Source organism: Lipotes vexillifer, unplaced genomic scaffold (assembly GCF_000442215.2).
Source record: "Lipotes vexillifer unplaced genomic scaffold, Lipotes_vexillifer_v1.1 scaffold164, whole genome shotgun sequence".
In the NCBI taxonomy this organism is placed as follows: domain Eukaryota; kingdom Metazoa; phylum Chordata; class Mammalia; order Artiodactyla; family Lipotidae; genus Lipotes; species Lipotes vexillifer.
In genome coordinates, this window is record NW_006789313.1 from 4,013,129 (window position 1) to 4,030,284 (window position 17,156).

The following is a 17,156-nucleotide window of genomic DNA, read 5'->3' on the forward strand; positions in this document are numbered from 1 at the left end:
GTCTCAGCAGCATAGTCCAGGACCAGGCTCTGCTGTGTAAGCCAGTGGCTTTCCACCTCAGCTATGTATTAGAATCACCTGGGAGCTACTATTAAATAAATACGCCAATGCCAGGCCACACCTCGGCCCCCAAAATCAAAACCTTTAGGGATGAGAGCCAGACGCTTTGTGAAGCTCCCCAGGTGATGCCATGATGTAGCCAAGACTGAGAATCACTGCTGTAGGTTGTCCTGGAGTCAGGACCAGCAGGTACCCCCTTTAGCGGCCAGCTGGGTCTGGTCCTGATTCTTGTTGAATGGGTTGTTTCCTAGTCACACAAGAGATGACTACACAGTGAGGGGCTAGGGCTGCCTAGAAAAAAGGAATTGGTCAGTGCTTTTAGGACATCAAGTTAAAAGGCAGTCTCACATTTATATTTCAAATGTAACAATGGTCCTTCCATTTTAAATGCTTTATTAAAATTAACCTCTATCTGCTACCTTTCGATCATCTAAGGCCTACAGGCTTCAACTACTTGAGGGACCAAACTATGTCATGCACAGTACTGTTTGCCTAGGGTGTGGAGTGGAAGGTGGGAGACCTCCACCCAGGCCCCGTAGAAGGGGTTTCTCTCTGAGATCCTCTGCCAGAATCAGGCCCTATACTCTGACACCACTTCATTCATTCCAATATTATTAGAACTGGCAGAGAATTAAGCTCATTTGAATACTGTTGGTCTTAGAAGAGAGACAAAGCTTGGTAAACACACTATAGTCCTCTAGGAATGAATAGGGTGACTAGGGTTTCCATGCTGCCACTTCAGAAGGAGGGACAAGAGCCCCGTTACTGGTGTACATGGGCTCCTACTTTCCTTCTGAGTAGTGGCCAAGGGAATAAACAGTGAGTCTGCACAGAAAGAAAGTCTTCTGTTAGCATCGATTCTGTAATTGGCTGGTAGCCACATCGATCACAGCTATAGATCTTGTTCTACCATTTGCTAGATCTGAACTCAGCAGGTAAGAATCAGATCAGACCTTGGGGAAATTAGAATTTTACATCAAACCAAAAATAGAGCTCACAGCCCTATTCCTGTACTCCTAGGGGCTTCCCCACTCTTCCTCTTAACCATCTGAGCTCTAGAAACACAGACAAACTGACAGTTACGTAGATTTTTTATTTATTTTTAGTAAGTCAGGAATTAATCAAGTTAGAGATTTTTTTTATTCCTTGATTTTATTCATTAGTCAATCTAAGGTGATATTGCTAATTGGGTAAATGATGTAAAAAAAATGAGGAACTTTATATGCTTATAATTACTACATTTAGAGACAAGCTTTTTTTTTTTGCTATATATTATGCCTGACTTGTTCACTCCAGGGCTTTTTATCGCAAGGCCAGCTCTACCAAAAGTTATGAAACAGACGAACTTTGTTGTCCATCTCCATTCATGTCCATCCTTCTTGTTGTAGATGCCTCCAAGGCTTTCTTTCCTGGCATTTTAACATTCAACATCAGTTATTAACTTTGCCTCCGTGGCTCTTAGGCATCTCTGAAAGGGGCTCATGGGCTGAACTTACGTGCCAAATTGTGTGTAAGTGTGTATTTTCACTGGGAAGAATCCAGAGGTTCCACTGGGTTTTGAAAGGTTTGGCAATCTGAAAATATAGACTAAATCAGCGTTGCTTATCTCTTCTTTCTCTATCTCAGAATTTACTTGTACCAAATACCAAGGCCATGAACGCTTTGATAATTTGATACATTGTTCTCTAATTACTCAATTTGCCTTTTAAAGGAGTTTTTTGAGGACAGACCCTTAACCCAAAGAAATGATTTCAATAACGAGAATATCAGGGATCAGGTAGTAACTCAGAGCACCCTTCAGATCACACCAGAAGGTGGCCTCAGATTCCACCCGTGCAGCTGATCACGTCTAACTTATTCCTTTGCAGAGTTCGGGAGGATGGTCAGTTCGTAGCAATGGCTCTAAAATCACCTGCGCTTCCTTTCTGTTATAGACTTCTTTGCACATAATCAGTGGCTGTATTTTGAGTGTGCATAGACCCTAGGACATCTTGTCACATGGTGATTGGAATTTAACCTTAGGGATCTCAAGCCATGAGCCCTACTCCCTCTTTTCTGCATTTTAACTGTACTCAGTTTTTAAAGTGTTTTATCGTAGACTGTGGTTTATCCATGATCTTTTGATTTAGGAGCTAAATGTTTTGAAGCTTAGCTCTAATATATGGTTATAGCTGAGTATTCCTTTCATTCCCTCTTCCTTATTTTTTTTTTCATTCTGTCCTTTTGTTTTTCTTATTTCATACTGCAGTCACTTGAGGCCTTCCATGTTACAGCAACTCCTGCGACGTCTAGTTTTTGATGTGCCGCAACTCAGTGAATACTGCAAAATGCCTCTTAAGGTAAACCTCTCTATTGTTACAGAAAAAACAGTCTATGGCACAGGAAACTTGCTTTGTAAAACATGATCTGCACAACTGGGGGAGCAAAATCCATCTTAAATGGGTTTTACTCCTTTAAGTTGATAGCTAACTAAATACAATCTCCAAAATCAAATCCCTTCTTGAGTGTCAAGGTTGGAAAGAGTAGTTCTGCTAGATTCATTAACTGCTCCAATTTTCCTTAATCGATTTCTACCAATTACTTGTTATTTAGCAGAGGTTAGTGAGGGCACTTGGATTTTGTACTTTCCTGCCCTAATTAGGTTTTCAGAATGTTCTTAATCTCAAAAAGCTTTGAAGGCCCTGTGATTCTTCATTTAGGTACAGAAAATAAAATGTCCCTTTTCTATTCCATACTGTGTTGTGCTTTTTTTTTTTTTCCTTCTGTAACAGGTCCTCTTTTTCCCTTTTTTTTTTTTTTTTACTTCTTTTCTCTTGTTTTATTAATGAAAAGTAAGGCCACAGAGCCCTCTCTTTGCCACCTGATTCCTGATTTTCCCACGAATTACCAGCATTTTGTTGCTGGTATAGGGAGCATCGGGCCTGGGTAGAAGGACACCAGAATCTGCCACCCACACAGAGGGCAGTGTTTTTCATCTTTTACCTCTGAGGCACCTGCCATATTAGCATATTCAGAAGGGTCAGCAGTGGCCAGCCACACCTGAAGATTCTGCCCAGTGATTGCAACAGAACTTTTCCCTCTTTTCAGAAATATCACTATAGTTCAAGCAAGGATTTCAAGAAGCATCTTACTGGGATAAACAGAATTCCCAGAAGCCTTTCATTCATCCTCTTTCTCCACGCCACGCAGAAGACAGCTTGTATGCTGTCAGAGATTCCACAGTCCTCCACGGGCTCATTCTTCTGTCTAACCCTAACACTCCCAGTTTTCATCCCCCAAAAAATCCTTTAGCTAAAAACCACAGTTTTTACAGTTCAACCTGGCATTGCTTCCTTGGCAGACCTGTGCCGTCAGCTGGATTCTGGCTCCCAGAGAAACATCATCGATAGCACTCCATAAGCTCACCTTTACCCCTTAGAGCAGCGGGATTTTTCTTGGAGGATGTGGATCCCGCCGGCTGAGACGGGACCATTGGCAGTGTACGTGTGCCCTCTGTTGGCCATGTGGGGAACTGCTGCAACATGGCTGGATCGTCAGAAGGCTCAAGTGAAAGGCAGGGAAGCCAGGGGCAGTAATCAATGCTGAGAAAATCTGCAGACCCACAGCCTACTCCCCACCCTCCCCTCCCCATGTCAGCATGACCAGGATCTCCCAGATTTATTATAAGCAAAGATCTCAGAAGAAATTCTCCCCATCCCTGACTGGCTGGAACAGCACACGGTGACTACCTCCGGAGGGTAACATTTTTTCTCAGTAGGAGTAGAAACAGTTCCTCTCCATATTCCAGGAAATGCGAGGGACGAGTTAGGAGGCACAAGAATTAATCAGGTAGATTCCGTTCAGGCTGGAGCTCATTAGGCACAAGAGCAGACTGTTCCCAGTGGCGTTTGGGGGCCGCTCTGTAGATAACCGAACTGTTTCCATTGTTGGTTTCACTCTCCTGATGCGTGTGTGCTGTTTTCTTCTCCCCTGTGTGCTGTTGATACCTGTGGATCATCTCTGCCCCACCCCACCGGTGCACATCCGTTCTCAACCTCCCAGCTTCTGACAAATCACTACGAACAGTGCTGGAAGTATTACTGTCTGCCGTCAGGCTGGGGGAGCTACGGTCTGGCTGTGGAGGATGAGCTGCATCTGACAGAGAAGCTCTTCTGGGGGATTCTTGACTCCCTTTCCCATAAGGTAATGGCAGTGCTTCCTGAACAAAGAAGGGGGGGTCGCCCAACCTCGGTGATACAACCACCTGCACGTAAGAATAGCTGATACCTAGTCAGCCTCTATCTACCATGTGCCCAGAAGTGTGCCAAACACTTCACAAGCGGATCACATTCATCACCCCAACTCTCTCAAGTAGGAACTACCCCGACCCTCATTTGACAGGTGAGAGAAAGAGCAGCTGATGACTTGCCAAACTCACCAAGCGAATATATGGAAGGGCAACTTCCAGAGTGAATCACAGAAATATTTCCTGGTTCCAGTATTAATGACTTACTCCGCCCCCATTCCTTCCCTGCTATGTTGTGTGGCCCCGGTTAGCTGGTCTTCACCAGGTTCAAGCCTAGAGAAGTCCTAGCGTCTGCCCTGATGCAGGGACGTGGGATTCCCAGGAGACCTTACGCCATTCAGGCTTCCCAGCCACTGAGGCGAAGGAGCTTGAGGGGGGACGCAGGCCTCTGAATCCCAAGCCTTCCTGTGCAGTCTGATTGGATTACAGCCCCGACCTGTATGTAGGCAGCCTCACACCTGCCTCCCCTTCCCTTACCCCAGATTTAGATTTGTGACGTCACCAGCTTTAGACAAGATCGGGAACATTCAGGGTGGTTTGGCCGTAGACAGGTCACCAGCTTTAAAGGTAGAAAATGAGAAGTTTTTCGGGTTTTCGTACAGAAGTCTGGAGCAGGTGTACAGCCGCAGTCTGGTGTTTACACTTACATGATCTTCCCTCCTGTCTTCCTTTGGTCTAGTACGAGCAGATCAAAGGTTGTCCCTCACCTGACATGTTTTAACTGAGATTCCTTCCTGGCCGGGTTCAGGAGAGAATGTCTGTGATACAGAGCAGCCTGCTGATCGTGTCAGCATATGACCCGCATCAGCTACGGAGGGAGCCAGCAAAGCTGCTGTGCCCTCTCTAGGCACAGGGTGGGTCACTTTCTATAACCATCTATGGCCAACAAGTTTGTAGACTCTGTTGGCCTAGTGAGAACCGCTTTAACCTGTAGATATTCCTGCAATTAACTAGTTAGGAGATGTTGATTTAAACCTTGATTTAAGGTTTCCCAACCTACCGCAAACGGTGACTTGAAGGCTTTACAGATTGTCACTTTTCTGTGACAAGGATACCTCAGCTTCCACCAGAATGGATTACAGGCCTTACATGTTCCCCATTCTGGTTAACCTGGGCAAATGCACGTGTTTTTTTGTTTTCCTCCCAGCTAATCGGTGAGTGGTTCTGCCTGGCGGGCTATGGTTTTGGTGTGTGTGCTAACGTGGTCTTTGTCTTTCCTCACAGAGGTATGACCCAGATCTCTTCCGAATGGCCCTGCCCTGTCTCAGTGCTATAGCTGGGGCCTTGCCACCAGACTATTTAGATACCAGAATCTCAGCCACAATGGAGAAACAGATCTCAGTGGACGCAGATGGCAACTTTGATCCCAAGCCTATCAACACCATGAAGTGAGTCCAGAATCATCTCTAAGCTGGTCCTAGATTTTGCCCTGTGGCCATTGTTTCTCCTTCAGAAGGTAGCCAGAAATTTAAGCTTCCCTTCCTTCCCTCCTGCCAGCATGGTTCATCATGTCCCTTGACACTACAAGTCACATTACGTGTTAGATTTTGTCCTCAACTCCTGAAAGATTAATCCATCCATATCTGATTATATGCTGTATTATTATATTCTGGGCTTTTTTTTTTTTGGAGGGTGGGGTTGGGTTATTTATTATAAGAGGTGGAGGCTCTCCACATATGTCACCTGAGGCACTGCAAGAACCCTGACAAATGATGCAATTAATTTATTCATGAGTTTTTTGACAAAATCTTTGCTCTTTTTGAATTAGGGCTGTACAGTACTAATAACATCATACATCAAAACATCTCCATAAATATCAGCTGAGCTCCAGCAGGACTTCAGGGTGTGAGGGCAGAACAACACGGGGTCCTTATTTGAGCGGCTGGACCTGCTCTTTACCAGTGGATGCTGGATCTTTGGAGAAAGTCTACAATAGCGCTTTTTCATTTCTCCCCCTGATTCTCCAGCATTCCTCCCTGGTGATGATTAGGCCACGGACAAAGCATTAGACAAGATCTGCTCAATTTTGCCTTTGGCGGTACGGCCCCAATGATGATTATGGGTCGTGGAGCATACAGGCTTCATCTCCAGCTGCAGTTTCAACGAAAAGCTCCAAAACTGCTGTAGAATGAGCAGGGAAAAGGAGGCCTCCTCTGTGAGCCCCCTGGACTTAGGTTTTATGGCAGTAGTTCTCAGATGAGAGCCATAGCCTGAGCCCTTCCCCGGAGCTGTCAGCTTGTGATCACATATAAAATTCATCTTTGGCAAAAGTAAATACATACTCCATCAGCAGAGCCTTGAGCTGAGCGGATGATGGGAAACCGAATTGAACCTGCTGTGAGGAAGAGGTAAGGGGTGTGGTGAGCCTTCAAGCTAAGGCCAAAGGGAAGGCAGGTATTGATTTGGAGAACTTGGCCCTATGAAAACGTTAAGTGTGCTGAAGGAGGACAAAAGTTGTGATCACTTGGACGCTTTTATAAACATTATGAGACAATGCAGTACTCAAGCAGTGGTGTGCTAATGATGACTCATTCGGTGTTTTTTGTTGTTTTTTTTGCGGTGCGCGGGCCTCTCACTGCTGTGGCCTCTCCCGTTGCGGAGCACAGGCTCCGGATGCTCAGGCTCAGCGGCCATGGCTCACGGGTCCAGACACTCCGCGGCATGTGGGATCTTCTCAGACCGGGGCACAAACCCATGTCCCCTGCATCGGCAGGTGGACTCTCAACCGCTGCGCCACCAGGGAAGCCCCAGTGTTTTTTTGAAAGTTCTGATTTCTTCAAATAGACCTCTGACATCAGTATGGCTCTTTGAGTAATATGAATAATGGGGACTGTAACCAAAACTTAAACAGAAAAGGGTCTTATTGCAAGGATGTGGGGTCATTACTAAAACCTAGTGAAAGGCTGACTAAGCAGGCCTCAGCAAGGGCAGGAACTAAGGCAGAGTGACCAGATGGACATTCTCCAGATGTCCACACTGGATGAGTCACCCTGAAGAGTTTGCTGTCCTGGTCTCACTCAGCTGAGGATTCACATTCCAAGTTCCCTGGTGGTCTAGTGGTTAGGATTCAGTGCTTTCACTGCTGTGGCCCAGGTTCAATCCCTGGTCGGGGAACTGAGATCCTACAAGCCGTGCAGTGCAGCCAAAACAAAAAAAGATTCAAATTCCAGGAAGAGTGAGTCTGACTGGCCTCGTCAGAGCCAATCCTCAGAGACAGTTCACATAAGCCTGCACGCAAGTCAGGAAGACTTATTCCTTAAAGCGAAGTGGAGGCGTATTGCCAACAGAAGGGGCAAAAGCTGCAGGGCTAACGGAACTGACAGGTGTGCCTACTGGGTTGCCATGATTTTAGTATTTAAACATGAATCACCAAACCCCAAAAGGTAGACAAGCACTATTTTGTATCACTTGGTCCTGTAGCTACCCACTTCTGCCATCCGCAGATCGGAGTTGTGAGATGGCAGGACAGTGTCTTTGGATGAAGGGATTCTCACGGTCTAACCCGGACGGGTCTGGCCCAGGAGCCAGAGTGGTTCTTAGGAGCCAAGGGAACCCAGAGCAGCTGGAGGGAGGCCACCTGTGAAGCAGAGGCTGCTGCAGAGACGCCCTCTGATTAGCCATGGGTGTGTCTGCAACCTAGTCCTGGATATGCTTTGAGCTCAGGAAGGTCACTGCATCTGGGGTCCACCTTCAAATTTGGGGTTAGCTGGTTGATCACATGCAACTTCTGATGGCTGATTGTTAGCTCTGGCCATCTTTTCGGCACATGTGACTGAAGTGCTTGGGGAGGTTTTAATTTTATTTTTCCCCTCATTTCACAGTTTCTCCTTGCCTGAAAAATTGGAATACATCGTCACCAAGTATGCTGAGCACTCACATGATAAATGGGCCTGTGATAAGGTAGGGATCATCATCCACCTCATAATTGTCAGGGGAAAAAAACAAAACAACAGCCCAAGAACATGAAAGGGTCCAGTCCTGGGAGTCTGCCTGACTTGTCTAAGTGACAGACTCGCCATGCCAACGGCATTCATTATTTCTGAGCGGCAATTTCCCAGGGTTGGCGGAGATCGGAGAAATGGGCGGGGGCAGTTGCTGATGCGGCTTTTTGTGTCTCTCAAGAAAACGATCGCTTCTGAGAGTGTTAATGTCTGTCTGCACCTTGCCTTTCCTGGAGTCGGCGCCCAAGCACATGCTTGCGCGTGTTTGACATAAAGGCTTAACGTGGGGCCGGAGGCTTTTATTAAATGTTTCCTTTGAATGTAGTGTCGGAAAAAGGGAAAATGGAATGGAAAGCTTTACCCTTGCATTTTGCCAGCAAGCTGAATTTTATTCTAGGGAGGACACACGGCTTCCTGTGGTGGGCAGTGCTGGAACTTCCAGACTCTCCCTTATTAGTAAGCCTGTCCAGCTGGTGTTTAAAATTCTTCACCACATGAGGTCAGGCTGCTAATAAGTTTAATTGCTCTGTCAGCCCTTTAATGCTGGCAGGCACATGGGGAGGAATGCCAAAGACATCTCGGAGTCCTGTGGGCAGCCAGTTAAGCACTGGGCCTTTGCCCAGCTGCAGCTTACAGTCCATAACGGTGGACCTGTCTCCACAGCAAGGCCGCAGAAACCACCTGCCTGGATGCACCCTGGATGAGGGACAGCTTGAAGCCCTAGCTCAGCCTCTGCTCTGATTCTTTCCTGAGCCCCTGTTTAGAGGGGCTCCAATCGTTTTATCTGTAGAATGGGCTAATACTCATGATTCTAGAGCAGAGGTTGGCATGCTTTTTCTATAAAGGGCCAGAGAGTAAACATTTTAGGCTTTGTGGGCCGGACAGTCTCCACTGCAACTACTCATCTCTGCTGGTGTAGCACAAAAGCAGCCAATGACAACACATGAATCCATCGCAATGACAACACATGAATCCATCGCAATATCCAATCCATCCCTAAGCCATGTGCATTTTACCTCCTTAGTCACTTTTGAATTTGAATGGTTCTCTCTGTGCCCATGCCGTGGTTTTAGTCCAAGCTGCACTCATCTTTCACCCAGACAATGTGATAACCTACTAACTAGTCTGCCCACGTGCACTTTCTCCAGTCTGTTCTTCACGCTACAGGCAAGTGATGGTTTCAGTATGCAAATTTGGTCAGATTCTCCCAAATGGGTCATGTTCTCCAACCCAGCCCCTTCTTGTTAAAATCCCTCAATAACTTCCAGCCCTTTTCATGTAAACGTCAAAATCCTTAATATGGCCTGATAGGCACTGCTTAATCTGGTCTCTGCTACCATCTCTAGCCTCATCTCTCCCTTCACCCTCTGCCGTCCAGCCATATCCCCTTCATTTAGGCTCGTTCTCTCTCTCTCTCTCGTTTTCTCTCTCTCTCTCTCTCTCTCTCTCTCTCTCTCTCTCTCTCTCTCTCTCTCTCTCTCTCACACACACACACACACACACACACACACACTCTGCATATGCCTGAATCTGCCCCCCCGTCTGAGCCAGGTACCCATCTGCACTCACACGTGTGAAAACACCATTCACCAATTCCTCCTTCAAAATCTGTCCAAGTGTGAATTCCTAGGACGCCTCTTTCCCAGATTTCTCAGATATAGGCCCTCTTAGCACCTTGCTCTTTTCTTTCCCAGCATTTTTACAGCAGTCTTATATAGTTGGATTTGCAACAGTTATACATTTATATATACCGGTCACCAACTATGCATTTACTGGCGTGGTATTTGATGAATCTCTCTCATCCAGTAGCCTGGAAGCTTCAAGCCTGCTCGCCCTTGCCAGGTGGGCATTGATAATCCCAGGAAAAGAGTATTTTCCCGTGCCCTCAAGGACCCCACAATCGATGGGAGAAACCAAGTAAAGCAGCCATTATACAGGTCGTGCCGTGCTGTGATGGCCATGAGCACGGGGTGAGAGCACACAGGAGGAGACCCCAACCCAACAGGGAGGGTCCGGGAATGCTTCCTCGAGCTGCTGACACCTACAGGGTGTGATGAATGAGGGGCCATTGTTCAGGCACAGGGGAGCAAGTGCACTGCAGGCCATGGAAGCAGTGGGTGCAGACCCCGAGAAGCAAGAGAGTGTGGTGGCTTTAGGGGAGCTCGGTTCGACACATTGGGGTCACGGAGTAGGGCAGGGGAGGAAGGGCAGGACATGAGCCTAGAGGGCCAAGAAGATCTTTGCTGCAGCAGTAGAAGCCAGAAAGAATTTGGATTTTTACCATGATGGCAGCTGGGAATCAGAAATTTTTAAAGCAGCAGAGTGCCCTGAGCAGGGTATTTTATAAAAACCACTTGACAGTGGTGTAGAAAATGGAATCTGTGAGAGACAGCAAGACTGGAGACAGGGAGACCGCATAGGAAGCCGTTGCAGTAATCCAGGTGACAGCTGATGGTGGCCTGAGCTAAAGCACTGGCAGGAAAGTGAAGGAGGGGCAGACCAATAGGTCTGGGAGGTTGAACACACATGAGAGAGTGCAGAGAAGGAAGAGTCCCACATTTCCGGCTTGAAAAGTGAATGTAAGCTGGTGCTGTTCACGGAGATACAGGGAACCTGAGAGGAAGAGCCATTTAGAGAAGTGAAATTCCAGGTGCTGTTTCAGACCTGTTGAGAGGTACCTATGGCCATCCAAGCAAAGCTTAAATAGGTATGGAAGTTAGGAGAGAGATCTGGGCTGGAAATGCTGATTTGGGATTAATCCACTTAGGGACCATGGACCTAGATTATATCCCCCAGGGACAGTGTTCCTTGAGAAGGGGCAGAAACTTGAGAAACAGCCACATTAACAAGGGGACATTGGCAGAGGCTGAGAAAAAGCAACCAGAAGTCTTTGGGCTGTGAGGTTATGGAAAACAGAGCCTTTTTTATCTCTGTATCCACCATGCCTGGGACAGAGTTTGGCACCTACTGTCATAGGCATTCAACCAGTGTTTGTTGCATGACTTTTGAAATTCTTAAACCTCTGTGATTCTAGAAACATGCCTTGCTAGAGCTTTGCTCTGGGGTTGGCGGGCAAGGGGTGCAAACCAAATTAGCCTCCTCCATGCCGTGGCCAGTAGGTCCAATACTCACAAGCGTTCAGCCTTGACATCTGTCCTTGCCTGTGATTGTGGCACATTGTTCTGAAAAGCATTGTTCTCAGGTCGTTTGAAGCATACTTCTGTCTGCAGTGGGCCTGAAACACAAGCGAGTAAGTGGAGGGGACAGCAGTTAAAAAGAAGAAATAAAGGAGCAGGGTTCAAAATTCAGGGGGCAGAGAGCCTGACAGCCCTAAAGGATCAATTAGACATTTTGGAGGGAAATTTCCAAGCTCTGTCACATTCCATTATTCTGTTTGTTCAGTGAAAATTGAAGCTGGGATGTGGGTCACATAGCAGGGCTCTCTGGGTGCCAAGGATATTTGAACTGAGAACATTTCTACAGAGTCAGAATGGATGGAAATATGGAATTTCCCTGGATGAAAATGTGAAGACCCATCCATTGATCAGGCCTTTCAAGACATTAACAGAGAAGGTAAGGACCAGGCCATGCTAATTTCCCTCCCCTGGGAATTATATCAGATGGCAGAGGAGTCGAGGGCACATTCACCATCCAGTTCCTTAGAGACTTTCCAGGACTCGGAAGACTCCTCAGGAGCTGGCCCGTGGGCCACAGCCTCAAGACTGGTTTCTGAGAACCCAGCCTCCCATTCTGCTGTTTGGTTCTGAAAGCCCATTGGGGAGAGAAGCACCAATCAGCACTTAGAGGCTGGGCCAAAATGCATTTGTGTTTCACTTATAACTGAACTAGGAAGGGCTTCTGTTAGATTGTTGAAGTGGGGCGGGGGGACTTGCATTGTTGGAGAGCATTCAGATAGAAGGGACTTCCAATCGTGACGGATAAAAAGAATAGAGGAGAGAGTCCCCAGCGAAACGTGGTTTGTTTGTGTTTTTTTTTTAAGTTATGAAATTTGGTTCAACTCAACTCTGAATTCCTATCTTGCGATCAGTAAGGGTTCCTTGTAGGCTTTAGGCCTACAAGGAACAGGTAGAGGATGACATGTGTATCTTTATGTGCATATTGACCAGTTATAAAATTGTGCATGGCTTGAAAGAGAATTCTAAATCTAAGAAAGTCTATTCCCCATGCTCGGAGGAGAGCTTTGTGCAAATGCATTTTGACATTGTCCCATCTTAAGTACCAACCAGAGAACAGAAGTCACTCTGGAGAGAAAGGGGTGGGTCCAGGGCTGACGACGCTTGTGCAGTGGGCGGAGCACAGAGGAGGCAGAGGTGGCAGCGCTGGGGGGTGGGGGGAGGGAAGAAGTCATTCTCCTGTTCTCGCTCTGCTCTCTCCACAAACTGTGGATCTGTCTGGCACATTCCCTCTAAAAGCAGGAGACTGTGGGGTCCTATGCTTAAAAACCTCAGAGAGACGGATGGCGTGTTTCAGAGGGGATGCTGCAGAGGGTATTCTGACCCAGTGAGAGGAAGCTGGAGCCTCTTAGCCCCCCTCCACTGTGGGAGGACCTCTCTTCCGGGAGACAAGCCAGCCACAGTGCTGGGGCGTGCCCTGCACAGCTCTTCTGCTCCAATGTTCTTCCAGGAGAAGGAAATTTATCGCTGGCCTGCCAGAGAGTCCCTGAAAACCATGCTGGCTGTGGGCTGGACGGTAGAGAGGACCAAAGAGGGAGAAGCCCTGTTTCAACAGCGGGAAAATGAGAAGCTTCGAAGCATGTCCCAGGCCAGCCAGGTATGACCATCACGCCCAGAGGCTAACACTAGGCCAAGAGAACCCATGGAGAATCTGGGAAAGCTATCCCCAGGGTATCAGAGACGAGGCCCACCACCAGTGAGCCCTGGGAACCTTTCGGGACATATCTTTGGCCACTGAAGTCAGGGATGCTGGTGAGAATAAGGCAAGTAACGGGAAACCCAGTGATTCTGCCTTTGCTTTCCTAGGGCAACAGCTACAGCCCTGCTCCCCTGGACCTCTCCAATGTTGTACTCTCCAGAGAGCTCCAGGTCAGTGTTGATACTTTCAGAACAGCGTAACGGACTTTCTAAAACCCCTCAAGTGCAGGACATATTACCCTCCAAAGAGTGTTCTAGAAAGGGGCGAGGGCGAAGAATGTCTAAAACATATCACCACTGAAATATCAAAATTAGAGAGGGCCACAGCGAGCAGAGGCCACTCATCTGACACAGTCTCAGCAGAATTAACCAACAGTCTGAGAAGGTGAGGCTTTGCGCTCCTTCCAGAGACGTCATAGCAGGTCATGACTCAATAGAAGGAAGATCGAACAGCAAATTACTGTACGAAAACCCAAAACAGAACTTATAACAGCCAGGAGAAATAACTAGTAACAAAACTATTAACAACTAGGAGAAAATGTACGAGGTGGCCCCTGGGTTGGGCTGGGCTGCTGGACTGCTCACACCGGGCCCCCCAACCTTGAGGACAATCGCATATCCCGTGGTGGATTCACTTGAGTTGCCCTTGGTGGTACAGACAAGTCATCATTGTAGGATTTAGGGACTTACACCCAAGAGGATGAAATTAAAGGCTTAAGCTTCCTCAGCCCCATTCCTCCCCTGTGCACGTGTCAATGACCGTGACCGGCCCCAGCCTGAGGCCGTTACTCCTCAGAGGGTCCATCAGACCAACGCTTTGGACCTTAAAGAAAGTTTCTTTCCAAATTACACCCTTCATTCCGGGTCACTATTTTATGAACCTTATAAAGATGCATTCTATTTGAGAAATCTTATGTGCAGCAGTTTTCTCCAACATGTGATTATTTTTAGTTTGCTAAGCTAAAGGCTTTCGGGGATCCTAGAGTTTTGCTTGACCCCCACTCCCAGCTCCCTATCTCAGGTCAGGAGTAAAATATTTCACTCCTGTGACAAATGAAGTGCCACCAGAATGCAGTTTCCAATGGAAATGTGTGTTTCTCAGAAATGCATCAAACTGCCAAGATAATAAGTTACCAGAAAAGGACAGAATTCGAAATTGTTTTCTGTGTGTATGAGAAGATATAAAACTAATGGGGTGCATAAGCAAAGACTAATTAATGATGGGAGACACTCAGCAATGTGCCATTAGCGTTTGGTGGCGCTCTGTTCCCGAGGCTGCCTGCAATAGCGGGACAGATATGAACCCATTTTTCTTGCTTGCTTTCTCTCTGACTGTCGTCTCCCTGGTGGGACACAGGGGATGGTGGAGGTGATAGCTGAGAACTATCACAATATCTGGGCCAAGAAGAAGAAGCTGGAGCTGGAGAGCAAAGGTAAGCTAGGTTCACAGCATCTCCCACAGAAGGTGAGCTGGGGGGCAGGTGTGTTTTCCCAGAAGTGCAAAGGAAGAGCCACCTATTTTGTCATCTCTCACTTTACTGACCCCAGGTGGCGGCAGTCACCCTCTTTTGGTACCGTATGACACCTTGACTGCCAAGGAAAAGTTCAGGGACCGGGAGAAGGCCCAGGACCTGTTTAAGTTCCTCCAAGTGAACGGCATTGTGGTTTCTAGGTAAGTCGTCTTCCAGGTGACGTTAGCGGGCCAGGGGCAGGCTTGTGTGGTCTCTCGTGCTCTAGATATTTGATCACCTGCCTGCAAAGCAGATCAGAGTAAGGACAGCGGTTGAGTCTTTTGAAATGAGTAGGTGTTTATTCTGGAGCATGAAGCCCTCTCTTCCGACATAAATAAGACTGATCGATATCAGTTTCTAAAAATCAGTTACAGCAAAGAATCGTGACAAATTGTACATCTATACCTTAAACATTTAATTTTAATTAAAACAAACACACATGCATTCATTCACAAATCTTGTACCATAGGCCCCCAGATCTCATCTTTGTTGGTTGTTTTATTGATTGGAATTATAAACCACATCCATAATGCATCCTCAAAGCTCTTGAAATTGGGCTAAAGAGCAGTTAAGGTACAGTTAAGAGAATTAAGGTACATACGAAACAATGTAAATGCAGTGTTCTAGGTTGTTGGGTTGTTTTTTTTTCAATTTCCTCCCTATCTTTTTTTACGGTTGTCTCACTCACACCTAATTCAGAAACTCTGTTTTTGGAAACTTACAATCGCAGGTCTTTGCAAAATATGCAGCTTAGTTCTCACAGAATCACCAGCTCCCTTCACACTTGTGTTTTTTTGTTTTACGTGATAGTTAATGAAATGCCAAAATAACAATAGGGAAGATGAGTGACATCAACAACCTTTGAACAAAGATGGCAACTCCACTGGAGACACTGAATCGTGATTTCCTAAGACTTTCTCTCAAACTTATGTTTGTCAGAATCATCTAGACAAATGTTTTAGGTGAGGATGGTCTGGGCTGCTTAAGTCTTAAAGGTAGAACCTGATTTCCCCGCTGGTCAGGTGTCGGTGATGGGCTGTGCTTGCGGCGGCCTTTTTAGAACAAAAAACAAGGCAGTGTCCCCACCTCGATAAGCCATTCCTCCTGAAAGAAATGTCTGCTGAGCCAGCTGCTGTTTCTTCTTTTAGTTTCCTACAGAATTTTTGCCAGTGAATGACAGGAACCTAAATAAAAATCTATACAAATATTTCTGTTGTAGCTCATATGAAAAAATAACAAAACCTATTGGCTGTATTGTTGAGTGGGAGAGGTCAGGCAGCAGGAGACAGCCTCTGGGGAAGCATTTAAGAAAGACTCCCATCGTCATTTTAATCCTGTTCTTAACACCAAGATGCATGCAGACTATGATTTGCCAATAAATAACTTGCTCACAGAAGTGAAAAATTCCTCTTGACTATAAGAAGGGAGTCAAGGAAATAGGGCGGGGGAAGGAAAAAGACCACTGAATTCAGCAAACATACCCTTGGAGTGGTTTACCCTGAGCCAGAGCCCGTGGTGGGCACTTGGATGTACCGATAAGGCGGTAACATCCCTGTCACCAAGGAGAAACCCTAGGTTCCCGCTACCCATGCCTCAGACCTGCTCCATCCTCAACTTCCCCATCACTTGACGCAATCCTTTAGGAAATCCTGACGGCTCTCCCCTTAAGATACCCGGAATCTGACCACTTCTTACCCTTCGTGCTGTCACTGCCATTGCTGAAAGGGCTTCCTTCCTGGGCCCCCTGTTTCAATCCTTGCCCTCGGTCAATTTTAATCCTAGCAACTAGAGTAATTCTGTCACAGTGTGAGTCATATCATGTCGTTTCCTCTACTCAAAACTTTCAATAGCTTCCCATCTCAAAGCAAAAGCAAAATGCTAAGGATGGCCCACGGCACCCTGATGGTTGCCTCCACGGCCCACCCCACGCCCCTCTGACTGCCTGCTCACTTCCATCCCTCCACACTGGCCTCAACTCGGCATGCATGCTCCCACTCAGGACCTTTGCACCCCTGCTCCCTATGCCTGGAAAGCTCTCTCCCCTCATGTCTCTATGGCTCAACTCCTTCAAGCCTATACTCCAGTGTCATCCTTCCAATAAGCCCAGCACTGATTTAACACAACAGTCTGCTCAACCCCACTTCAGGCACTCTTGGGCCCTTTTCCTCTTGCTTTAGTTTTTCTTTTTTTCACAAAACTTATTAACTTACAGCATTCCAGATAATTTTTTTAATTTATTTATTTTATTATTTATTTTATTTTCGGCTGCGTGGGGTCTTCGTTGCTGCGCGCAGGCTTTCTGTAGTTATGGCAAGCAGGGGCTACTCTTCGTTGCGGTGCACAGGCTTCTCATTGCCATGGCTTCTCTTGTCGCAGAGCACGGGCTAGTCTAGGCACACGGGCTTCAGTAGTTGTGGCTCGTGGGCTTAGTTGCTCCGCGGCATGTGGGATCTTCCCGGACCAGGGC

At 46.9% G+C, this 17,156-nt stretch overlaps 1 protein-coding gene and 1 non-coding gene across 2 annotated transcripts in view; both read left to right on the forward strand.

Moving 5' to 3' along the window:
* Positions 1-17,156, forward strand: part of RYR3 (ryanodine receptor 3) — a 394,047-nt gene that overhangs the window by 283,198 nt on the left and 93,693 nt on the right. Inside the window, exons 51-59 of the mRNA XM_007462557.1 lie at positions 2,309-2,399; positions 4,102-4,242; positions 5,570-5,733; positions 8,167-8,245; positions 11,770-11,859; positions 12,931-13,077; positions 13,287-13,349; positions 14,536-14,611; positions 14,727-14,850. Coding sequence (XP_007462619.1) covers positions 2,309-2,399; positions 4,102-4,242; positions 5,570-5,733; positions 8,167-8,245; positions 11,770-11,859; positions 12,931-13,077; positions 13,287-13,349; positions 14,536-14,611; positions 14,727-14,850 — 975 coding nt within the window. The remainder of the gene's footprint in view (positions 1-2,308; positions 2,400-4,101; positions 4,243-5,569; positions 5,734-8,166; positions 8,246-11,769; positions 11,860-12,930; positions 13,078-13,286; positions 13,350-14,535; positions 14,612-14,726; positions 14,851-17,156) is intronic.
* TRNAE-UUC (transfer RNA glutamic acid (anticodon UUC)) lies at positions 7,388-7,459 on the forward strand. The gene has a single exon. It is a non-coding gene; the product is annotated as a tRNA-Glu (tRNA).